The sequence below is a fragment of the Vicia villosa genome, linkage group LG2 (genome assembly GCF_029867415.1).
Source record: "Vicia villosa cultivar HV-30 ecotype Madison, WI linkage group LG2, Vvil1.0, whole genome shotgun sequence".
In the NCBI taxonomy this organism is placed as follows: domain Eukaryota; kingdom Viridiplantae; phylum Streptophyta; class Magnoliopsida; order Fabales; family Fabaceae; genus Vicia; species Vicia villosa.
This window is the reverse complement of record NC_081181.1, coordinates 150657806-150679895: the sequence shown is the minus strand read 5'-3', so window position 1 is coordinate 150679895 and position 22090 is coordinate 150657806. Positions and strand designations below refer to the sequence as shown.

The 22090-nt window shown below is 34.7% G+C and overlaps 3 protein-coding genes across 3 annotated transcripts; all 3 read left to right on the top strand.

The window, feature by feature from the left end:
• Positions 1-591: 591 nt before the first annotated feature.
• LOC131650332 (uncharacterized) lies at positions 592-1029 on the top strand. The gene is made up of 2 exons (XM_058920040.1): positions 592-756; positions 850-1029. The coding sequence occupies exons 1-2, from the start codon at positions 592-594 to the stop codon at positions 1027-1029; spliced, it is 345 nt and encodes a 114-aa protein (XP_058776023.1).
• A 15103-nt stretch (positions 1030-16132) lies between these two features.
• LOC131647052 (multiple C2 domain and transmembrane region protein 7-like) lies at positions 16133-19630 on the top strand. Its single transcript, XM_058916969.1, has 2 exons — positions 16133-18943; positions 19032-19630. The coding sequence occupies exons 1-2, from the start codon at positions 16347-16349 to the stop codon at positions 19450-19452; spliced, it is 3018 nt and encodes a 1005-aa protein (XP_058772952.1). The 5' UTR covers positions 16133-16346; the 3' UTR covers positions 19453-19630.
• Positions 19631-20421: 791 nt separating this feature from the next.
• On the top strand, positions 20422-22035 carry LOC131650331 (probable xyloglucan galactosyltransferase GT20). Its single transcript, XM_058920039.1, has one exon. It carries the CDS (start codon positions 20422-20424, stop codon positions 22033-22035), a length of 1614 nt encoding a protein of 537 aa, XP_058776022.1.
• The last annotated feature ends 55 nt before the right edge of the window (positions 22036-22090 follow it).

Below are 22090 nucleotides of genomic sequence, written 5' to 3'. Positions count from 1 at the left end.
ACATCAGAAACAATTGGCTTTGATGCAACCGTTGTTTATTCCTGAGTGGAAATGGGACAACATTTTGATGGACTTTGTGTTTGGGGTTGTCGAGAACAGTGAAGGGTTGTGATACTATTTGGGTTATTATGGATAGGTTGACTAAATTGGCACATTTAATTTTGATTCGACATAACTATTCGTTGTCTAAATTGTCATTTTGCATGGGATTTCGTCTAGTATTGTATCTGACAGAGTCTGAGGTTTAATTTGAGATTTTGGGAGAGTTTGTAGAAGGCTTTGGGTATGAAGTTGCGGTTGAGTTCTACTAATCATCCACAACAGATGGTCGGGCAGAGATAACTATTCAATCCTTAAAAGACTTGTAAGAGTTGTGTGCTAGAACAAGGAGGTGCTTGAGACAACTTTTTCTATTGATTAAGTTTACCTAAACAATAGTTTCCATTTAAGTATTGGAATGATACTGTTTGAGGCGTTGTATGATAGAAGGTGTAGAACGCCTTTATATTGGTATGAGTCAGGAGGGGATGTTTTGATTGGATCTGAGATTGTTTAACAGACCACTGAGAAATTCAAATTCATCAAATGAAGATGGGAGCTTCACAGAGTCGCCACAAAATCTACCATGATAAACGAAGGAATGCACTTGAGTTCAAAAAGGGAAATCGTTTGTTTTTTAGAGTTACTCCGGTAACTGGTGTTGGTAGGGCTTTGAAGTCTCGAAAGCTCACTCCGTGTTTCATTGGTTCGTACCAGGTTTTGTAGAGGATAGAAGAAGTGGTCTATCAGATTTCTTTGCCACTGTCACTTGCTAATCTTCATGATGTGTTTCATGTGTCTCAATTGAAGAGATACATTTCGGATCCGTCTTATATGATCCAAGTGAATGATGTGCAGGTGAGAGATAACCTGACTATTGAGGCATCACCCGTGCGGATAGAGGATCAAGAAGTAAAGCAGTTGCATGATAAAAAGATTTCCTTGATGAAGGTAGCTTGGGGAGGATCGGCTGGTGGGAACATGACTTGAGAGCTTGAAAACCAAATGAGGGACTCGGATCTAAACCTGTTCACTTGAGGTAATTTTCGAGGACGACAATTCTTTAAGTGGGGGAGAGTTGTAACACCTCAATATAAATTATCTTTTTAATCAAATTATTTATGAATTTTGTGTGTTTATTTAATTATTATATGAATAATTCAATTAATTTATATGGTAGAGGTGTGCGACCTTGAGAGGAGAGTGTGGAGAGTAATTAGAGGATGAAAGGTTTATTTAGAATTATTTTATTAATTAAAATAATATTGTAGTTTCTTTATTTAAATAAATAATAAAATAAAAGGAAGTAGGAGTTTGAAGAGATTTTGAGGAAAAAGAAAGTTGGGGGAGAGGTAGGAATATAATAGTGACGGAATTAAGTTTTTATTTAAAAAAAAAAGTTAAGAGGAAAGAGTTTTTTTTGTTAGTACGAAGAATTCTTGAGAGAAAAGTGAAAATGAAGGTTAAGGCAAGAGGAAGAAGAAGAGAAGGCTTAAGGGATAAAAGTTCAAGGATCTATCAACTTTGCTGGAAAATTTAGGTAAGGGAAGAGAATAACTTTAATAAAGGGTATATGCATGAAGGGGTAGGGTAGAAGATTCCTTGACATCTGATAGGGTTTGTTTACCTATTGATTCTGGTGGATCTTGTTTTACATGTATTAATCTAAATTGCAATGATATTGTTGTTTTTATGTGGTTGTGTTCTTGAGTTTTTATGTGAAATTGGGACTAGTTTAGAATGAGGATGATTGTATTGGTGTTGTTCGGATGTAATTTAGAATGTTATAATTGGGACTGGTTTAAAGTTTAGAGGTTGGACATGAAGGGGATAATCGTAATAGAGAAAATAGAGATTTCTGGAAAAACTTGGCAGACCAATCTATTGTCTACAGTAACCAATCCATTGGTTCACATTGAAAAAAGAAAAATTTGTATTGAACCAATCTATTAGCTACAATAACAAATATATTGGTTCGCTTTGAGAAAGAAAATTTTGTTTGGATCAATCTATTGACTACACTAAACAATCTATTGGCTTCTTTCAAAATTGTGAAAAATATTAAACAACAACTTAAAACAATCGATTGAGACATATAACCAATTGGTTGGTTCTCTTTATTTTAAAAAAATTCGTAATAGCAGTCTAAACAAATAGATTGGTCTGCAACAACAATAGATTGGTTCGATGATTATTTTTGTCACACCCCAATTTTGCCCACCCTTTTTCTAATTTTTATCTGAATAAGTCATGCATTTAACATATCATTCATCACATTTTGTATAACACAATCATCAGGTCAAAGTTCTATGATTTTTTGTTTTAATCAGTTCAAAGTGAATTTTTAAGCAGATGTTATCTAGTAATTATTTAGATCTATTTCTCATATTTACTCATGGTGTGGATCATCTCTTTATTTGAGAATCGTGGTTGTCAAAATTATCACTTAATTCGGAAATCTCTTGAATTTGAAAAAAAGCGCAAAATTGGAATAAAAGATAAAGTTTTATTAATCAAAAGTTCAAAGGTACATCTATAAGGAAACAACGGGAAAAAAATACATTTATTTGGTATAGTTGACTTTTTGTCAAACAGTTGACTTTTAGTCAACTTTCTGCATTCGACTCGATTTTTTATTTCTAATTTTTATAGACCTATCCAACAATGATTTAATACAAAATTCACCACCATTCATGTGAAAATGACTTATGTCATGTTTATGTTACATGAGAATTTCCAATAAAAAAATAACTTCCAGTTCTTGTCATGCCTCTATCTCCACTTTCCGACATTGATTTGAGCTCGCTCTTTCGCCATGATGTTCACCTTGCTGCAAAGAAGAAGGCACATTAAATAATCGGCAAAAATCGTGAATCGAAGTCATCCAAAATTCACTCAAAAATTAAGGAAAAATTCTACATTTTAACACTTAGAAAAAATTTGGAATGGTAAGGTTTTTTTTACAACATTACCCAATTTTGGTTCAAGAAAAAAATAGAGTTCAACCATCAAATAGAAGCACTTATTTCCAACAAAATCACTTCTCAAAGAAGAACATTCAAAGGAATGACTTAATTCACAAAAATTCACAAAAATTCAAAGTAAAAGTGGTGAATTCAAAGATAAATTCAAAAGGAAATATAAAGTAAAAATCAAGCTATTTCAAGTTATCATTAGTCTTACATTGAGACTTGGTACTTTTGCTAAACTCCAACATATCTTGCCTCTAACTTCCTTCAACTACCTATTTATTCTCAAACTCGTGCATTTACTTAAAAGTTCTAACTAAAACAAAATCAAACAATTTTTTTACCAATTTCTCATCAAACCTCCACCATTGATAACACTTGACCCAAAGGTCTAAAATTGTGACACACAACTAATCCCCAAATCAATTCTCAACCGTTGATAAAGTGATTACTTAGATCATAATCTAATGATCCATAATCGTCCAAAAAAACTATATAAACTACCACTTTTCCCAATTTTGGGGGCTTAACTATTTTTACCTTTTTCAATAATTCACAATCATTCTCTAACTTCTAATCTTCAACACTTTTCCATCATTGTCATCACCTTCACCAAAGCTTACTTTACATCACCATTTAGAATTTCACATTGAAATCCTAAACTCGGCAGAGCTTAACCTCAAGCATTCAACAAGTCACTTATAATCTACATCAAGATTCAACATCTAGCATTCAACAAGTTCTATCCTATTTTCATCTATTTTCAACAATTCAAGAATCATCACATTCAAGTTCTACCAATTCAAGATTCAAGTTTTATCATTTTTTTTCTATCATCATCAATCTATATTCATCTTATCATCAAGCAGGGATTATTTGGAAGCTTAAAGGTTTACCTCTGAAGTTTTCCGAGTTACTTTTTGCTTAATTTCGTAGATAAAATTCAGCAACGACCAGAGCAAATCTCCACTCCGTTGGTAAGCCTTGAATCTCCATCTTCTCCATGTCATATCCATGAATCTTGTATGAATTGATTTGTTGATATGTCGTAAAGCCTTGATTATGATATTATTTTGAATAAGTTTGGTTCATGTAAGTAGGCTTATTTATCAACAAAATTCACCATTAAAGTAGCATGAAAATCTACATTATATATTCTTCTCTTAATCTAACTTTCAATTTGCATTTAGTGTCATAATAGATTGTGTGTAGTATAACAACAAATTTGGTTTGAGATACGATATAGTTACACCACATTTGACATTTACACCGTATTTTTATACGGTAAAGTCTACTTATTTCATTAATTTATTATTTTAAAAAAATTGAAATTTGTGCCATGCATAAAAATGAAGCATGGGAAATACGGTGTAAAGGTACGGTATAGACATTCTAGTGTAAACATAGCATGCCACATTTGGTTTAAGCAATATACAACAATTAGTCAAAATAAGCACTTTTACGCTAATAAGCACTTATGTGCATTCACCAAAAATCAGGATTCAAGAAACTTGAAAATTCACATAATCTCTTCAATCTAGTTCTAACATTTAATTGTATATTTTGCATGGTATTAACATTGCTTCTAAATACATAAGATAGCATAGCTTTTCTAAATAACCACTTTTCTTTATAAAACTCATTCTTTGACATCACATGAAATAAACACTTTTTCTTCCAATTTTCAACTTCACAAAATCCAACTCCATACGTGAAAACAACATAAAAATAACATCAATTCTAACATGTAACGTAGATTAGTTTCTCAAAAATCACTTCTTTTTTTCTTTAAAATTCCATTTCTGAACACACAAAATTTTTACCATTCTTGAAAATTCGAAAACTAATTAAATCAAGGATTTAATGAAAATAAAGCTTAGATTCATGAACCGGACCGGTCCGGTTTTTTCTTTTTTTATTAGTTGTTTGTTTTTTTTTTTCTTTCAGATTTTGTATTTTCTATTTTCTAGCCCATTTACCATCTTTCTCTTCACACCTCCTTCTTTTTTTCACAAATCCAGTTAACAACTATGGGCGAGATTTGCAATTACTCCCCTGCAGCCCAACAACACCATTTTACTACTCTTACAACACATCTCTACATAATAATACATACATATTTTATTTTTTATTTAGTTTTTCTTAAAATAATTTCATATAAAATTTTTGCATATCATTTAAATTATTCTTAGGAATTAAAAAAAAATAATTGGTTTAGAATTTTTGTGAATAATTAGAGCAAAATTAAGACTTTTTACTCCACTTTTGACAATTAATTCATTTAGATTTTTATGGATTATTGATGCTTTTACTTAATTTTTTTGTTTGATTTTCTTGCTATAAATTCAACATAAATTGACTTTTTTATTATACTCGCTTAAGGTTTCTTAGTTTAATTAATTAAGTTTAATATTTGATTAATTAAATTAACTTTTTTTTTAATAAACAAAAACAAATGCATGTTCCCTTAGATTTTCGCATACAAAAAATCCTAGAAAGAATACATGAATACATTAGGATTATCTTCCCCATCTTGTTTTTTCTTTTACACCCTCAAATAAAACAAAAATATCTTCCTTAATTAAATTTGAAATACACTAAAAATATGATACGTATTGTATGCCATGAGACTTAAGTAGATGGAAAAGGTGAGGGGGAGTATTCTTTAAGTCACCTTTGAGTATCTTTGAATATGAGACGTTTGGCCCGATGATCCAAAGTATTCGCCTCCATTTCATTGTCTTTAGTACTATACATATCAAAATGACTTTCGTAATTAAAGAACGAAAAAAGGAGTTGGTGGTGTATTACTTTCCGACTCCCCACATGTCTAGATACCCGCAGCCTTGGGGGACCATCTTCCATGTGTCTCCTAACAATCCACAACCACACGTCAAACTCTATTTTCCTTAATAATATCAAAAACAACTATTTTCACAAAAGAACTGTTATAATATGTTCCTTAGCAGTATGACTAATAGCTTCGAGCATCCGAACTAGGACCAAACAACTCATGTTTAAACACTTCTTGGATATGATTATAACATCAGTCCCTAAAAAAACATAAACTAACAAAAACAAATTTTTGGACGAACTAGGGAGCTCTGACTTCTTCATTGCAGTATGGGGATACGTAGGCACAAGGGTTAAACACCGAGGCGAGCACACTAATTAAAAACTTATTTTCAGTTATAAGAAATAAACCAATAGCCCTTTTATTAGCATACAAATAACCAAAATGGTTCTCATTGAGTACAATGGATGCGAGGGATGCTAATACCTTCCCCTTGCATAACCGACTCACGTACCCTTATCTCTTTCCCTTAGGTTTTATTGATATTTTCTCTTCCTTTTAGGATAAATTAAATTAAGTGGCAACTATGTCTGTATTTTGAGCGTGCAATGCGCTCGGGTATTTTTCCCGCTGCGACAGTTTTGATCATAACTTTTAATCCGTGAGTCCAAATGAGATGTGGTTCAAAGCGTTAAAAAGATAACGTAATTTACCATCAAATGGAATTATTTTGAAGAGTTTAGTGTGTTGTGGTAAAATGATTAATGGATAAGAATTGTGTGTACTTGTTAATGTTGTGTTGGCGATGATGCTATTACGAGTATGATCATGAGTTGTGAATATGATCTGATATATTGATCATGTTGAGTGTGAATGCGTGATGTTGCGTGTATGAGACAATAGTTCAATTGAGAAGATATATTGCAATGCTTGATTGTATTGATTTCATGTTGTGTTTTGCATGTATAAATTGTTGTTATGTGGTAATGTGGATGGTGGATTACGAGAGTTGTCAGTGCATTATCTTTGGACCAGTAAGGGGTCTTAACATATTGATATTGGTGATATGATCATTCATCATTTGATTTGTGTCAAGATGCATGTTTGCTAGTTCATAGGGGGAAATAATGGCTTGTCTCAAGCTCAAAGAGGGGGCTAGGAGCTCAGAGAGGGGGCTCATGGGTTCAGAGAGGGGACCCGATTCTTGAGAGAACCAAATATTGATGGTGTACCACATGCATATGCATCAAGTTGCATAGTATAGTTGCATCACATGAATGAGTTGGATGCATAATATATATTTTGTGTTTGATTGTGGAGTTGGGTGTGAGAATGTATTGTGAAATGGTATATACAATTAGCTGTAGATTATGAGTATGTACCACTTACTTTATTAATGAGATTTCTCACTCCCTTTGTTGTTGTTGTGTTTGGTGCTCCTCTTCGGAGTACATACAAGCAGGTAGCTGAGTAGTTGCTTATATTGGAGGATAATGCGAGGTTGTTCTTCTATTATATTTTTGTTTTACTTATTTAGATTGCGTGCTATGATTTGTAACAGTGAGTGGGGCGAACGATTGTTTGTTTTTAATCTGTTTATGTTATTTTAGAGAGTTAGATGTTATACTCTCGCTATTGTGATAATTATGTTGTTTGAGGTAGTTTTACCGTATTTTATTTGAAGTTAATAAAGTGAATTCATGAGTCCTATATGATTTGCGAAGCATGTTTACCTTTATAGTTTTGTTGCAATGATACCCTAAGTGATTGTGAGCATACGATGATAGGTGTTGAATTACTTATTATAAAATTATGTGTTACAAAGCATATGTGTTTGATGTCGAGTAACATTCTAAGTGCAATTATGTGTTTTCCATATGCTTTATTTTATTATAATAAGCATTTTATGGGCTTTTTCTGACATGTTTTGGTGGTTTCTAAAGGCTTTAAATTGAATTTTTTTGAAGAGCCAGTTCATACTCACTCAGGGGTTTATCAGACATATTTTCTAGTTGACTTCTTTCTGAATCATCTTATTGATTTTGAAGAGATTTTAATTTATATGATTTTTGTTCAAAATGCTTTTTCAAAATTTCTATGTGTCTGTCTTTCTCTTGCCAATGTTCCATAAGATCTTGAATTAAAGAAATTAAGTCAGAACAAAAAAGTTTAGAAAATACCTCATCATCATCATCTTCTTCTTCTTCTTCAGAATTTGATCCAGAACCTGAGTCAAATTCTGTGTGTGAAGATATTGAAGCCCCTAGAGCTAGATTTACTTCTTCTTCATCTTTGTCAGATTCTCCTTCTTTGTCAAGCTCATCCCATGTTTCCATGAGACTCTTCTTGACTTTATTTATGAAGTTGTTCTTCTAAAAGTTTCCTTTCTTTGGCAAGTCCTTCTGCAGCTCTGGACAATCAACAATAAAGTGACCAGGCTTCTTGCAGTTGAAGCGTCCCTTATGGTCATCTTTATCGACTCTGAAGCTTGACCCTCCGAAGACATTGCCTCGGCCTCATAATCTTATATTCTTCTTATTGTCCAGATAATTAAATATTTAATTATGAATTTCATTTCTTGATCTTTTGAATCTTCTTTTGAACCTCTTTCACGAGCAGGTTTTTCAGATTTCCAAATTTGAGAAGATTTAGTATAATGATCAACAGACTTCAAAGCAAGAGACTTTGACTTCTTGACAGGTTCATCTCTAATAAGCTCCATATCATGGCTCTGGAGATTTCTAATTAGACTTTCCAGACTTATCTTGTTTAAGTTTCTAGCTTCTTGTACGACGGTCACTTTTGGTCTGTATTTGGCAGGAAGAGTCCAAATAATCTTCTTGTCATTATCAACTATTGTGTAGCTCTTGTTCAGCACTTGAAGACCATATACAAGAACTTGAAACCTTGAGAACATGGTTTCAATGTCTTCATATTGTTTCGTTTTGAAAAGGTCATACGGTTGAACCAAAAGGTTTGCCTTTTCCTCTTTGATTAGTTGATTGCCTTCATAAGTAGCACAAAGAGACTTAAAAATGATTATAGTGGTAGATTTTTAATAATCTTGAGATACTTAGAATGAGGTAGAGAATCTATGATATTTTCTATATATCTTTCTCTGAGAAGATGTGAGACTATTTGTGTCAGCCACCGTACATATTCCACCTACTTCAATGTTAATGTCATCTTCAAGAATATCTCATAACTCATCATCAAGACTTATGATGTGAGTATACATTTTACTTTTCCAACATTCAAGCTCAGTAGAATTTCCACTGAAGGTTGGAGGTTTAGAAGTATAATTGTTCCTCCTAGAGGCACTATAATCATGGTTTATGAAATTCTGGCAAGTCAGACTTCAGATGTCATATGGCATGTCAAGACATCTGATCCAACATTAAGAACACAACGAGGTATATACCGATATAAATAGAAAAGCTAAAAAGCAATAAACAACACAAAATTATTGACCCAGTTTGGTGAGAAACACACCTACTCTAGGGGCACTAAGTCAGGAAGAAGATCCACTATTAGTAGTACTATTTTATGTAAACAACCTCCAGTTTATAGATAAAAAACATTTGGGTTACCTAGTCACTACCCAATGCAATCTTTATCTTAGAAACTTATCTAAGACAAGAGAACCTCTGCTCACTCCCAACCACCGCAATGGTGTTGAACAGTTTCTAATCCCAGGAACTGTATCAACGACTTAGCACTCTCATTCTATTAATTACATTCTTCAGACTCCTAACTTGAAGATACTTAAAAGCTTCCTCTAAGAACAATACTCCTCTTACCTGCAGGCTTCGAGGATCACATGGTAACCTTCCCACAATCCAGGAGGTTTACCTTGACAAACCCTAACGATTACATATTTGAATACTCAGTTGTCTTATTACCTAGGTTACAAAGTTTCTATTTATAAACTATACCCAACTAGATTTGGACCTTCAATCACACCTCATAAGCTGTTACAAATCTGCAGAAGATTCTGCATAAAAATAGGAACAATATCATGTGTTTCCTAGAAAGTCTCAACATCTTCCATGCTAGAATCCATGCTAGAAATGCTCCAAAATATTCTCCTTAAAGTTAGGACTTCAATCATTTGTTTCCTAAAATGTCTCCACAATTTTAGCTGCTAGAAACATTCCAAGATATTCTCCACAATCTTCTTCATGAAAATAATGCTTCAAATATTAGATTCCTAAATATTCTCCATATTTAGTAACTCATCAAATATCTTGAAATCACAGATAAAAAATAAATACTTTTATCCTTAACTTGAACGCCACATAAGATTGCATAATATTTCCATAATATCTGCATTCTGTTAATTGTTGCGTTTGATCCAGTTAACAGTTAAGTTCAGACGCGATGTCTAATGACTTGCATAGGACACCTTTTATAGAGGAAAATAAGAGAGTCGTTGGAGAAGACTTCTTGCACAAGTGAGTCTTTGAGACTAGCACCATCAGAGACATTGGAAAGCGTCCTGATATGATTAATGTCGTTAAGAGGCCATTTGAAACTTCTCCACAATCTTCTTCATGAAAATAGTGCTTCAAATATTAGATTCCTAAATATTCTCGATATTTAGTAACTAATCAAATATCTTGAAATCAGAGATAACAAATAAATACTTTTATCCTTAACTTGAGCGCCACATAAGATTACATAATATTTCCATAATATTATGCATTATGTTAATTGTTGAGTCTGATCCAGTTAACAGTTAAGTTCAGGCGCGATGTCGAATGACTTGCACAAGACACCTTTTATAGAGGAAAATAAGAGAGTCGTTGGAGAAGACTTCTTGCACAAGTGAGTCTTTGAGAGAAGCACCATCAGAGACATTGGAAAGCGTCCTGATATGATTAATGTCGTTGAGAGGCCATTTGAAACTTCTTTGCCACAAGAGGAATTATTAATTGCAATCCTTTTGTCTTCTGTAGAATTTTGCTAAGTCATCACGTGATCAGAAGAATACAAAATGAATTAAGAGTCTAATAGTGACTTGTCAAAAACTCTTGGGTCCTTGAGCTTTGACTGACTTTAAAATCTGAGTCTTTAGAGTTTGAGTCTCAACTTCTGGTCCTTCAGGCTCTGAGTCTTCAAAGGTTGACTTAATCTTCAGATGTTGACTTGATCAGAGTTTGGGATCTTCAGGCTCTGATCCTTTAGAGGTTGACTTTTCTTCATACTCTAATCTTTATAAGTTGAACTCATCAGAGTCTAATTCTTCAGAGTTTGATCTTCAAAATCTGCATCTTATAAGCTTCTCTTTAGATATTCAGTGCAATATCATAACTGATTTTGTATCATAATTTTAACCTATATTCCGTCACACTTTAATAAACATTAGTGTACCTAATTGTTCTTTAAATACTTTGTTATCATCAAAATCTTAAGGATATAGTACAAACCAATTTTGTTTCAACTACTTTCACCATCAACATAGACGCTAATGTGGCTATTGAAGGAGAATGAAACCTTGGACTCATCATCAATAACAGCAATGACGAAGTTATTATTGAGATTAGCTGGAATCAAAGAGGGTATAAAAATTTTCTTGCAGATGAAGAATAAACCAATCAAAACAGATTCTAAAACGATAGTGAAGAGAGTTAGCAAAAAGGAAGACGGCGGAAAAATAGTCAAAGATAAGTTTTACATTAGGTATCAAATGAACCACGTAGAAAAATCCTAAGTAGTTTTGAGAAAAATACTTAGATTCATTAGAAGGGATCTGAATACCAAGCCCGTAGACAAATTCAGAAATCATTCAAGTCAAAAATCAAATAAGAGTTTCCAAACTCAATCCTATTGTTTCTCAAGCCCTTTTGGACATATTCAATAATAAATAACTTTTTTTTCTTGATTTAAAAACAAAATCTTAAATTGAATCACGTGGCTGATTAAATTACTTCATGTCTCCAACCAATCAAGCACAAACATATGTGAGAACTGAGACACCAACCGAACATGGACTTAGAGGACGCCTTAATTGCATTTGCATAGTCTGAAAAAGAAAGTGTATTTAAGCCTTTCATACATTTAAGAGGCATGCCTTCCATGTTGTTGCCAGAAATTAAAATATGGGAAAAACTGCAAAGTCAATGGAACCCATCCATGATGTTTACTATATTACTCAAATTGATAACACCATACTTTTGTCCCGGTGAATAATGCTAACCCCATACTTGCAATTTAAGGGCGATATCATTTTTATCTCCACACACGTAGAGTCATTATTATTTAATATTCATATCGAGAAAGCAATGAATTAATCATAATGTTTAGATGTTTAAGTTTTTATGTAGTTGAACATTTGAGACTTATGGTTAACTAGGTCCAAAAAAAGTGTCATCACCATATAAGTTAATGGATTTCAATAATGGAGAAAGAATTTTAAAAAAGTTTCTAGACTCCCACAACATAAGAAATAAAGATTTGAGTTATGGTTGAGAGGAAGTGATCAAATTTAGTGTCTGGCAATGCATCCAATAAAACAAATTCCAACAAATCCCTAGTGTCTCTTTTTTAATATTATGAACTAAATTGTCAAACAAAAAACTATTTTGAGGATAATGTTAAAAGTATAATAAAGGACAACTCTTAAATGTGTTTAAATGTGTAAGGTTGTCTGAGTTTTTGCTTGTTCTGGTATTAGAGCAAATTCGGGAAGAAATTTGTTGAGAAACAAGTGTGAGTTGTGAGTTGTGTAAGTCTCACGTTGTTTAAAAAAATTAAGGTTTAGCACTTTATAAGTGAGGCGACCATATACCTATTGCCTTGAGATTTTAAGTAAATATGTGGTGTCTCTTTCACTTGTTTGAGTGGGTCTTTGACATTTAGGTGAGTGTTTGATTCAATGTGGATGTTTCCCCTCATGATTCCCATCAGTGATATCAAGGCATGGTTCGAGTAAGAGACTAACACCTTATATCACATGATGGTGGTCAGGCAATGTGTCTCGTTGAAGTGTTTGTGACGTGGTAAGGGTGTCTGTCAACGGAGGTATAAGTATGTGGATGAAATAGCTTCTGTTTGAGAAATGATCATAATGGATATACTCACACTTGAGGGGGAGATTGTTGAGAAACAAGTGTGAGTTGTGTAAGTCTCACATTGCTTGGAAAATGGAGGTTGATCACTTTATAAGTGAGAAGACCCATACACATTACCTTAAGGTTTTGCATGAATATGAGGTGTCTCTTTCACTTGTTGGAGCGGATCTCTGACCTTTAGGCGAGTGTTTGACCCAATATGGATGCAACCCCTCATCTTGACCCAACGTGATGGTGAAAAGCTCTGTAACAACACTCTTATGCTCCAAGTAACAACACTCTTATATCTCAAGAGCGTGGAGAATGGGTGGTTATTCTCTTATTCTTCTGGAGAACGTGTCCCTCATTTTTTGTTGCCCCTCATGTTGTTACTGAGTGTGGATAGGTCGCTCCCCACGTTTTCGCAAGTGGACAAGTAACCTAGCCAAAGGGTGGTCGTTTCAGATGAGGGGCACTAGTTATGATAAATGTGCGAACATTGAAAACAAAGGAAGACTATGGGCCCTAATTTACGCGGTGGACATTATTCATTTGCCCTTAGTGAATATTGTGTCGCCTCTTGCGTAGTCTTTGCAAATATACCAGTACGCAGTCTCTCAAGTACGAGACCTTATAAAGGGCGTAGTGATTTAGTCTCTTACCCCTCTGCGAAGTTCTAAGTGGAGTTCCTCATGCGAGACCTTAGGTTGAGTCTCTCGGGTGAAATTTAATGTTAAGGTATTGTTCCTTGTTACGCACAGATTTTCTCATGAAAGTCAAATATTTATATTGTCCCTAAGGGCAGCAAGGCAAGGTTCTTCCAATAGAAGTCCAACATCCAGATTGCCTCTGAGGGCGGCAAGAATCTTCCAATGGATTCCAACATTTAGATTATCTCTTGAGGATGACAAGGATCTTCCAATCACTTTTTAATGGGATTTGTAAATTTGTTGGCCAATCTCATTTCTCCTTAAAACCAGAAAAAAACATTAAAATAGCTAATTGTAATAATATCTCAGGTTAACTGAGTTCCATGTTCTTAGGAAGAGTCGCTCGTTCAGATTTTCGAGCTTGTAAGCTCCATGAAGTAGTTCTTGACATATGTGGTATGGACCTTGCTAGTTGGGTCGTAGCTTTCCCTATTGGAAGGGCACGACAACTTGTCTAAGTATGAGGTCTCCTTCCTGTATTTTCCTCGGGACCATATATGAGTTGTATCTTATGTCGCCCTTTGCTTGGCGGCTAACTCCTTGATGTAGGCGATGTCTCAAGTTTCATCAACCAGGTCAACTACACACCTAAGCACTGTCTCGTTCTCTTCTTCATTGAATTGAGAACGTTGTCACGTGCGTGTCGATTTCAATAGGCAGCATGGCGTCAACACCGTATACCATTGTGAATGGAGTCTCTTTGGTGTTTGAATGGGGGTGGTATGATATGACCATAGTACTTCGTGAATCTGTTCGGCCTAGAGTTCTTTGGCTTCATCCAATTTTTTCTTTATCTCCCCTAATATTACTTTGTTCCATAATTCAACCTGTCTATTTGTCTATGGATGGACAGTTGAAATAAACTTTGTCTTCACTCCAAGGTCGTGTCAAAAATTGACCACAAGAGAGTTGGCAAAGTGAGTATTATTTTCTAAAATGATAAATCCTAGCAAGCCAAACCTCCACGCGAGTTATTGTCAATAGAAGCGACAAACCCTTTTTGTATTGATCTTGGAGATGACTTCGGCTTCTATCCATGTTATGAAATATTCTACTCTAATGATAAAAAAAATTATTTGGTCATGCGCCTATGGGAAATGGCCCAAAAATAGCCACATTGGTAGAATCATGAAGGCAATGTGACATAATGGAAAATTTTAGCTAGTGTGTGATGCAGATTGGCGTGCTTCTAGCATTTGTTGCTTTTCTTGACGAATAGAGAATTTGAGAGATTAGACACAAAATTAATTGTATAATGACCATTTGATTCGAGTCAGAGACTTATGAATGAATTGAATCTAGTGAGAGAATGAATTGAATCAAGTAAATAAGAAAGTCGTATTTTTTTTGTCTGATTCAAGTTATGATTCGAACCATGTGATTTCTTTCACACTCTACCATTATTCGAATCAAAGTTTCATAACTGACTTTAAAACAAACAGCTCGCTAATGATTCATATAAAACCAGCTCAAGATACGGAGCAAACCAATTATGGTTCAAATCAAGTATGTTCATTATTTGAATAGCGTTTCTAGAATCAAAGTTTAAAATTCCTAAGCACGTTCATATTTCAAATCAAACATTTTCATGATCCGAATCATGTTTCTCGAATCAACTTTTGGGGAATGAAAGATTTCATGATTCGAGTAAAAACCCTGCGTGATTTGAGTCATGTATGCAAAAAATTCTTGATTCGAGTCACATACTTGTTGATTCAAATCAATATATATATATATATATATATATATATATATATATATATATATATATATATATATATATATATATATATATATATATATATATATATATATATATATATATATATACTTTTTTTCGTTCCTTATCATATACTCAGGGTCCATACGTTTTGAAAGATATGTCACGAGAGTAGTTTAAGTGAGTTTTTAATCACAACCGTCTTTTTTAATATGATGGTTGATAAATCTTCCTTGTACTCTCACATACGTGTAACATAGACATTTTGTAACCGTTTTATTTCATACATTTTAAAAATATTATTTAAAAAAGTTAATTATTTTAATTTTTAATATTTTAAATATACGTATTTCTAAAAAAAAAAACTTTTTAAACCCTTAAAAAATATCTCTACGACACTCGTTAACATTTTTTTAAGAAAATTTTACAAGAAAGATGACAATTTTATAAAAAGTTAAATCATGAATTTAAATTGGATATTCATACACTTTTAGTGTAAATTATGTAAAGATTTTAATTTATTTTAAAATAAAATAAAATTAAACAATGACTTTACATTGAATCGTACTAGTAGTATTTAATTGGTCGGTGGTAATATGTTAAAAATATATATTATATTTAAAGAGGAAATAGTATTATTCATTTCTCTCTCCTGAAATCTAGATAAAGATTATGTATTTTGTATTGTGTTTGATGTAAATGAATGGAGTTGATATGTAATGCAGGTTGCATGTATTAAAGATGAAGTCACCCGCACTGTATCATTGTCAGAGTACGAGTTAGACTTAGAGAAGTGAAGCTCATGTGTATCTACCGTATTTAATGGATCACTAACTTGAAGCTGAAAAAGCATCAGTGCCTGCCACTCACATGCTTCTTTATATTTTTCTGTAAATGCGTGCTTCTACATAAACATATACTACTTGTACTACACATCACATGTAGAGCTAAATTAATGTTAACCTCTTTTTGTGTTCATGTGAGTGAAAACCATATATCCATTCACAGTTCTTCTTAAACCTGTTACACTACTCTTCAACCAGCTTTGTACCATATTCAAATATGATCAACTTAAAGTTAGGGGTTGATGTGGTTGGTGCTCACAATCTGCTTCCTAAAGATGGAGAAGGTTCTTCTAATGCCTTTGTGGAACTTTACTTCGACGGCCAAAAGTTTCGAACAACGATTAAAGAGAAGGATCTTAATCCTGTTTGGAATGAGAGCTTCTACTTCAACATATCAGATCCTTCCAATCTGCATTATCTCACTCTTGAAGCTTATGTCCATTGCCATTCCAAAGCTACTAACTCAAGTTCCTTTCTTGGCAAGGTTAGTCTTACCGGGACTTCTTTTGTCCCTCTAGCTGATGCTGTTGTTTTGCATTATCCGTTGGAAAAGCGCGGGGTTTTTTCGCGTGTAAGAGGAGAGATTGGCCTTAAAATTTATATTACTGATAATCCAACCATAAAATCCTCGATTCCGAGTCCTTCTGGCGAGTCTATGCAGACGAATGATCATGCTGAGGTTGGTGGACCTATGAATGCAACGATGAATGGTTTGTCTCGCGACAAGGTTGAGTCCTCGAGACACTCATTTCATCACCTGCCTAATGCAAATCATCATCGGCATCAACAACAGTCCACCGGCTATGCGGATACTCACTATGTAACAAAGTATGAAGCTGATGAAATGAAATCTGATCAGCCACAGCCTGTGAAGCTAGTGCATATGCATTCAGTTTCATCGTTACAACCAGTCGATTTTGCCCTTAAAGAAACAAGCCCGTTTCTCGGTGGGGGAAGGGTTGTTGGCGGCCGAGTTGTTCATAAAGACAAAACCTCGAGTACATATGATCTCGTGGAAAGGATGTATTTTCTGTATGTCAGGGTCGTTAAGGCTCGCGAGCTTCCTTCTATGGATGTTACCGGGAGTCTTGATCCGTTTGTTGAGGTGAGAATTGGCAATTATAGAGGTATTACCAGACATTTTGATAAGAATCAGAGTCCTGAGTGGCATCAGGTGTTCGCGTTTTCGAAGGAAAGGATGCAAGCATCTGTGCTAGAAGTTGTTATCAAGGACAAGGATCTCATCAAAGATGATTTTGTAGGCATTGTGAGATTTGACATCAATGAGGTTCCTTTGAGAGTTCCACCAGACAGTCCTTTGGCACCCGAGTGGTACCGTCTCGACGATAAGAAAGGGGAGAAAGTTAAAGGTGAGTTGATGCTAGCTGTTTGGATTGGTACTCAAGCAGATGAGGCCTTTTCTGATGCATGGCATTCGGATGCAGCTTGCCCAGTCGACAGCACGCCTGCTACCACGACAGCGATACGTTCAAAAGTCTATCATGCTCCAAGGTTGTGGTATGTTCGTGTCAATGTTGTAGAAGCACAGGACTTGATTCCAACGGAGAAAAATCGTTTTCCGGATGCATATGTCAAAGTGCAGATAGGAAACCAGGTGCTGAAAACAAAGACAGTTCCTGCTAGAACTCTAAATCCACATTGGAATGAAGATCTTTTGTTTGTTGCTGCTGAGCCTTTTGATGATCATGTGATAATTTCGGTTGAAGATCGAGTTGGTCCGGGAAAAGATGAGATCATTGGGAGGGTTTTCATACCATTGAACGCAGTGGAGAGGCGCGCGGATGATAGAATCATTCATTCTAGATGGTTCAACCTTGAAAAGCCTGTTATTGTGGATGTCGATCAGCTGAAGAAAGAAAAGTTTGCGAGTAGAATCCAGCTCCGTCTATGTCTAGATGGAGGATATCATGTTCTTGATGAATCAACTCATTACAGCAGCGATCTTCGTCCGACTGCAAAACAGTTATGGAGGCCACCAATTGGTGTTTTGGAACTTGGAGTGCTGAATGCTATAGGACTCCATCCTATGAAAACAAGGGATGGTAGAGGAACTTCTGATACATACTGTGTAGCAAAATATGGTCACAAATGGGTCAGAACAAGGACACTTGTCGATAATCTTTCGCCTAAATACAACGAGCAATATACTTGGGAGGTTTTTGATCCTGCAACAGTCCTCACAGTAGGTGTCTTTGACAATTCCCAAATCAGTGGTGAAAAGGGTCACAACAAAGACTTGAAAATCGGGAAGGTGAGAATTCGAATATCAACTCTTGAAACAGGAAGAATTTACACACACTCATATCCATTGCTAGTACTTCACCCAACTGGTGTTAAGAAAATGGGTGAACTTCACTTGGCAATAAGATTCTCATGCACTTCTTTCGCAAACATGCTTTACCTATACTCAAAACCACTTCTCCCGAAGATGCACTACGTTAGGCCTTTCGCTGTCATGCAACTCGATATGCTACGTCATCAAGCAGTAAACATAGTGGCAGCACGGCTCGGGAGAGCAGAGCCACCGCTTCGTAAGGAAGTGGTGGAATACATGTCAGATGTTGACTCACACCTATGGAGCATGCGTCGTAGCAAGGCGAATTTCTTTCGCCTTATGACAGTTTTTTCTGGCGTGTTTGCAGTTGGAAAATGGTTAGGTGATATCTGCATGTGGTTAAATCCTATTACGACAGTCCTTGTTCATGTGCTTTTTCTCATGTTGGTTTGCTTCCCGGAGTTGATTTTGCCTACACTTTTTCTCTACCTGTTCTTGATAGGTGTATGGAACTTCAGGTATTACTAAAATATCTCATTTAACGATAATAATGAATATGGATAACTAACCTAACTAACTATTAACTAACTTTATCTGTAATATCAGGTATCGAGCGAGGTACCCTCCTCACATGAACACAAGAATCTCGCAGGCTGATGCAGTACATCCAGATGAAATGGATGAGGAGTTTGATACTTTTCCAACAAGCAAAAACCCTGATGTTGTGAGAATGCGGTATGATCGATTGAGGAGTGTGGCTGGTAGAATACAATCAGTTGTAGGGGATTTGGCTAGCCAGGGTGAGAGGATTCATGCAATGTTGAGCTGGAGAGATCCGCGCGCTACTTCTTTGTTCATTACTTTCTGTTTGTTATCTGCTTTGGTTTTATATGTTACTCCTTTTCAAGTGGTGGCTGGTTTAGCAGGGTTCTATTTCATGAGGCATCCGCGATTTAGAAACAGGCTTCCGTCTGCACCGATCAACTTCTTCCGTCGCCTTCCAGCTAGAACTGATAGTATGTTGTAGAATTCTTGCTTCCCTTTTGTATTACAGTGTAGTCTAGTGTTTCAAACAAGCTTTTCTTTTGTTATCTTTTTTACATGGCCTTATTGTGTTTCCATTATGTAATACTAATAAACAAATATAGTTTCTAGTATTATGTTCAAGCATTTGTATGTGGGTTTCTTACTATCAAATCACTTATCACTGCATAAAATTTTCTTGACTTGTTGCCATTGTACACTAGAAGTCTAGAAGTAAAAGAGCGCGCCACACAATGTGGATCTAGTGTGACTGATCGGACAGTTGCGTATAGAAGGCCACGAGCGCCTTTCTAGTTTTGATGGACCCAGGCCCAATCCAGAACAAGTTAAACTACTAAGCTGCAGATTGGACCTCCACACATACATAAATTAGATTGTGCTGTAACATACTATCAAATAATAAAGTAATCTTCTCTGGTAAACAAAGTGGCGAGTATCACAAGGATTCACATAAAATGAAACCATAAATTGAGCATAGTTTTTAGGAACTTCATATCAAGTCTAGTATTGTTTTTATCATTTCATGTAAAAGGAGATTAATCTAGCTTATTTCGAGAATCCATTACTGCATTATTACTCAAATTATCTTGAAAATCTCCACTTTTAAAGATTGAAAATATAAACATGGTTGATTTAGAAGATGAAAAAGTGCTAACAATAATGTTGACCTTTGAAAAAAATAATCAAAACATTTGAATGTACCTTCATTGAAAATATGAAAATTAATTGCATCATGAGCGTCAACAACTACATTACATTAGTAAGCATATATATGGTAGCACGTTACAATATACAAACTATATAATAATATTATTTTTTATTCCTCAAAGTTATAATCACTTAATTCGTGCTTGCATGATAAGTATTTGGTGAGAAAATAATGATTCATTTTTTTCTCTACTAGATAAACCACAAAGAATCCTAATTCCTAACACAAATTCTCATCACAAAAATGGCAGTGTCATTATCCAGAAAAAGATCCAAATTATCAAGAAAACAATCTTGTTCTGGTTTTTCAATTCTATCCAGCTTCTTAACTAAAATTTCTGGTTTAATCTTTCTTTTAATCTTTATTTACATATGGTCTTCATTCTCCACTGTTATAACAGGAAACATCATTCATGTTTGTTTTTCCACAAGAAAGCTCAATAATAGCTTCTATTGTCTTTCTGCAGCCACTCATACTAATCCCTCCTTCCAAATCCCAAATATTTCCATAAATGATAACAATATTAGTAATAGTACTTCTTCCATTATTACTACTGAGAAAGTTGAAGTTGAGAAGTTTCCGATTAGTACTCCGTATAATGAGAAGGTTGCAAATGCGGTTAAGATCATTGAAGAACACTTGAAGGTTCACCGGTCGTGGAGATCAGATAATAAAAACAATGCAAGTTGTGAGGATGGTAAAGGAATCTATGTGTATGATTTACCATCTAAGTTTAATAAGGATTTGGTTGGTCAATGCAATGACATGGTTCCATGGCAGAATTTTTGCAGATACGTAAGTAATGAAGGGTTTGGTGAACCGATATCAAAACTCGGTAAAGGTTGGTATAAAACTCATCAATACTCACTTGAACTAATTTTTCATTCAAAGGTTTTGAAACATCCTTGCAGGGTTTATAATGAGAATGATGCAAAGCTATTCTATGTTCCATTCTATGGTGGACTTGATGTGTTGAGATGGCACTTCAAGAATGTTTCGAATGATGTGAAAGATGGTTTGGGTTTGGAGTTATTGAAGTGGCTTGAGAGACAAGTTACATGGAAAAGGAATTTAGGTAAGGATCATGTTTTTGTGTTAGGGAAAATTTCTTGGGATTTTAGAAGGACTAGTGATTCTCCTTGGGGAACTAGATTGTTAGAGCTTGAAAATATGCAGAATCCGATTAAGTTATTGATCGAACGCCAACCGTGGCATTTGAACGATATCGGAATTCCTCATCCGACTTATTTTCATCCGAAATCGGACAATGATATAATCGACTGGCAGCTGAAAATCATAAGATCAAATCGGAAGAATCTTGTGAGTTTTGCTGGTGCGGCGCGGAATGATGCGGATGACCACATAAGGTCGATATTAATCGACCAATGTAGTTCGAAAAGTGACGGTAAATGCGAGTTTTTGAATTGTAGTTCTGTTAAATGTAATGAGCCAGAATCAATTATAGAACTTTTTGTGGAGTCTGAGTTTTGCTTGCAGCCACCGGGAGATAGTCCAACGAGAAAATCGGTTTTCGATTCACTTATATCGGGTTGTATTCCGGTTATTTTCGATCCTTTCACAGCTTATTATCAATATCCTTGGCATTTGCCAGAGGATTATGATAAGTATTCTGTGTTTTTGGACAAAAAAGAGGTGAGAGAAAAGAATGTGAATGTGGTGGAGAAGCTTGGAAATATTTCTTTGAGAGAGAGGGAAAACATGAGGAGGTATATTGTGTATGAACTATTGCCTGGATTAGTATATGGTGATCATAATGCTGAGCTTGAAAGGTTTCAGGATGCATTTGCAATTACTATCAATAATCTGCTTCATAGGGTTAGCAAATTCAAGGACTAGTTAGTTTGTTTCATTTTTGAATGATTACTATTTTTTTTTTTATCAATCTAAATTC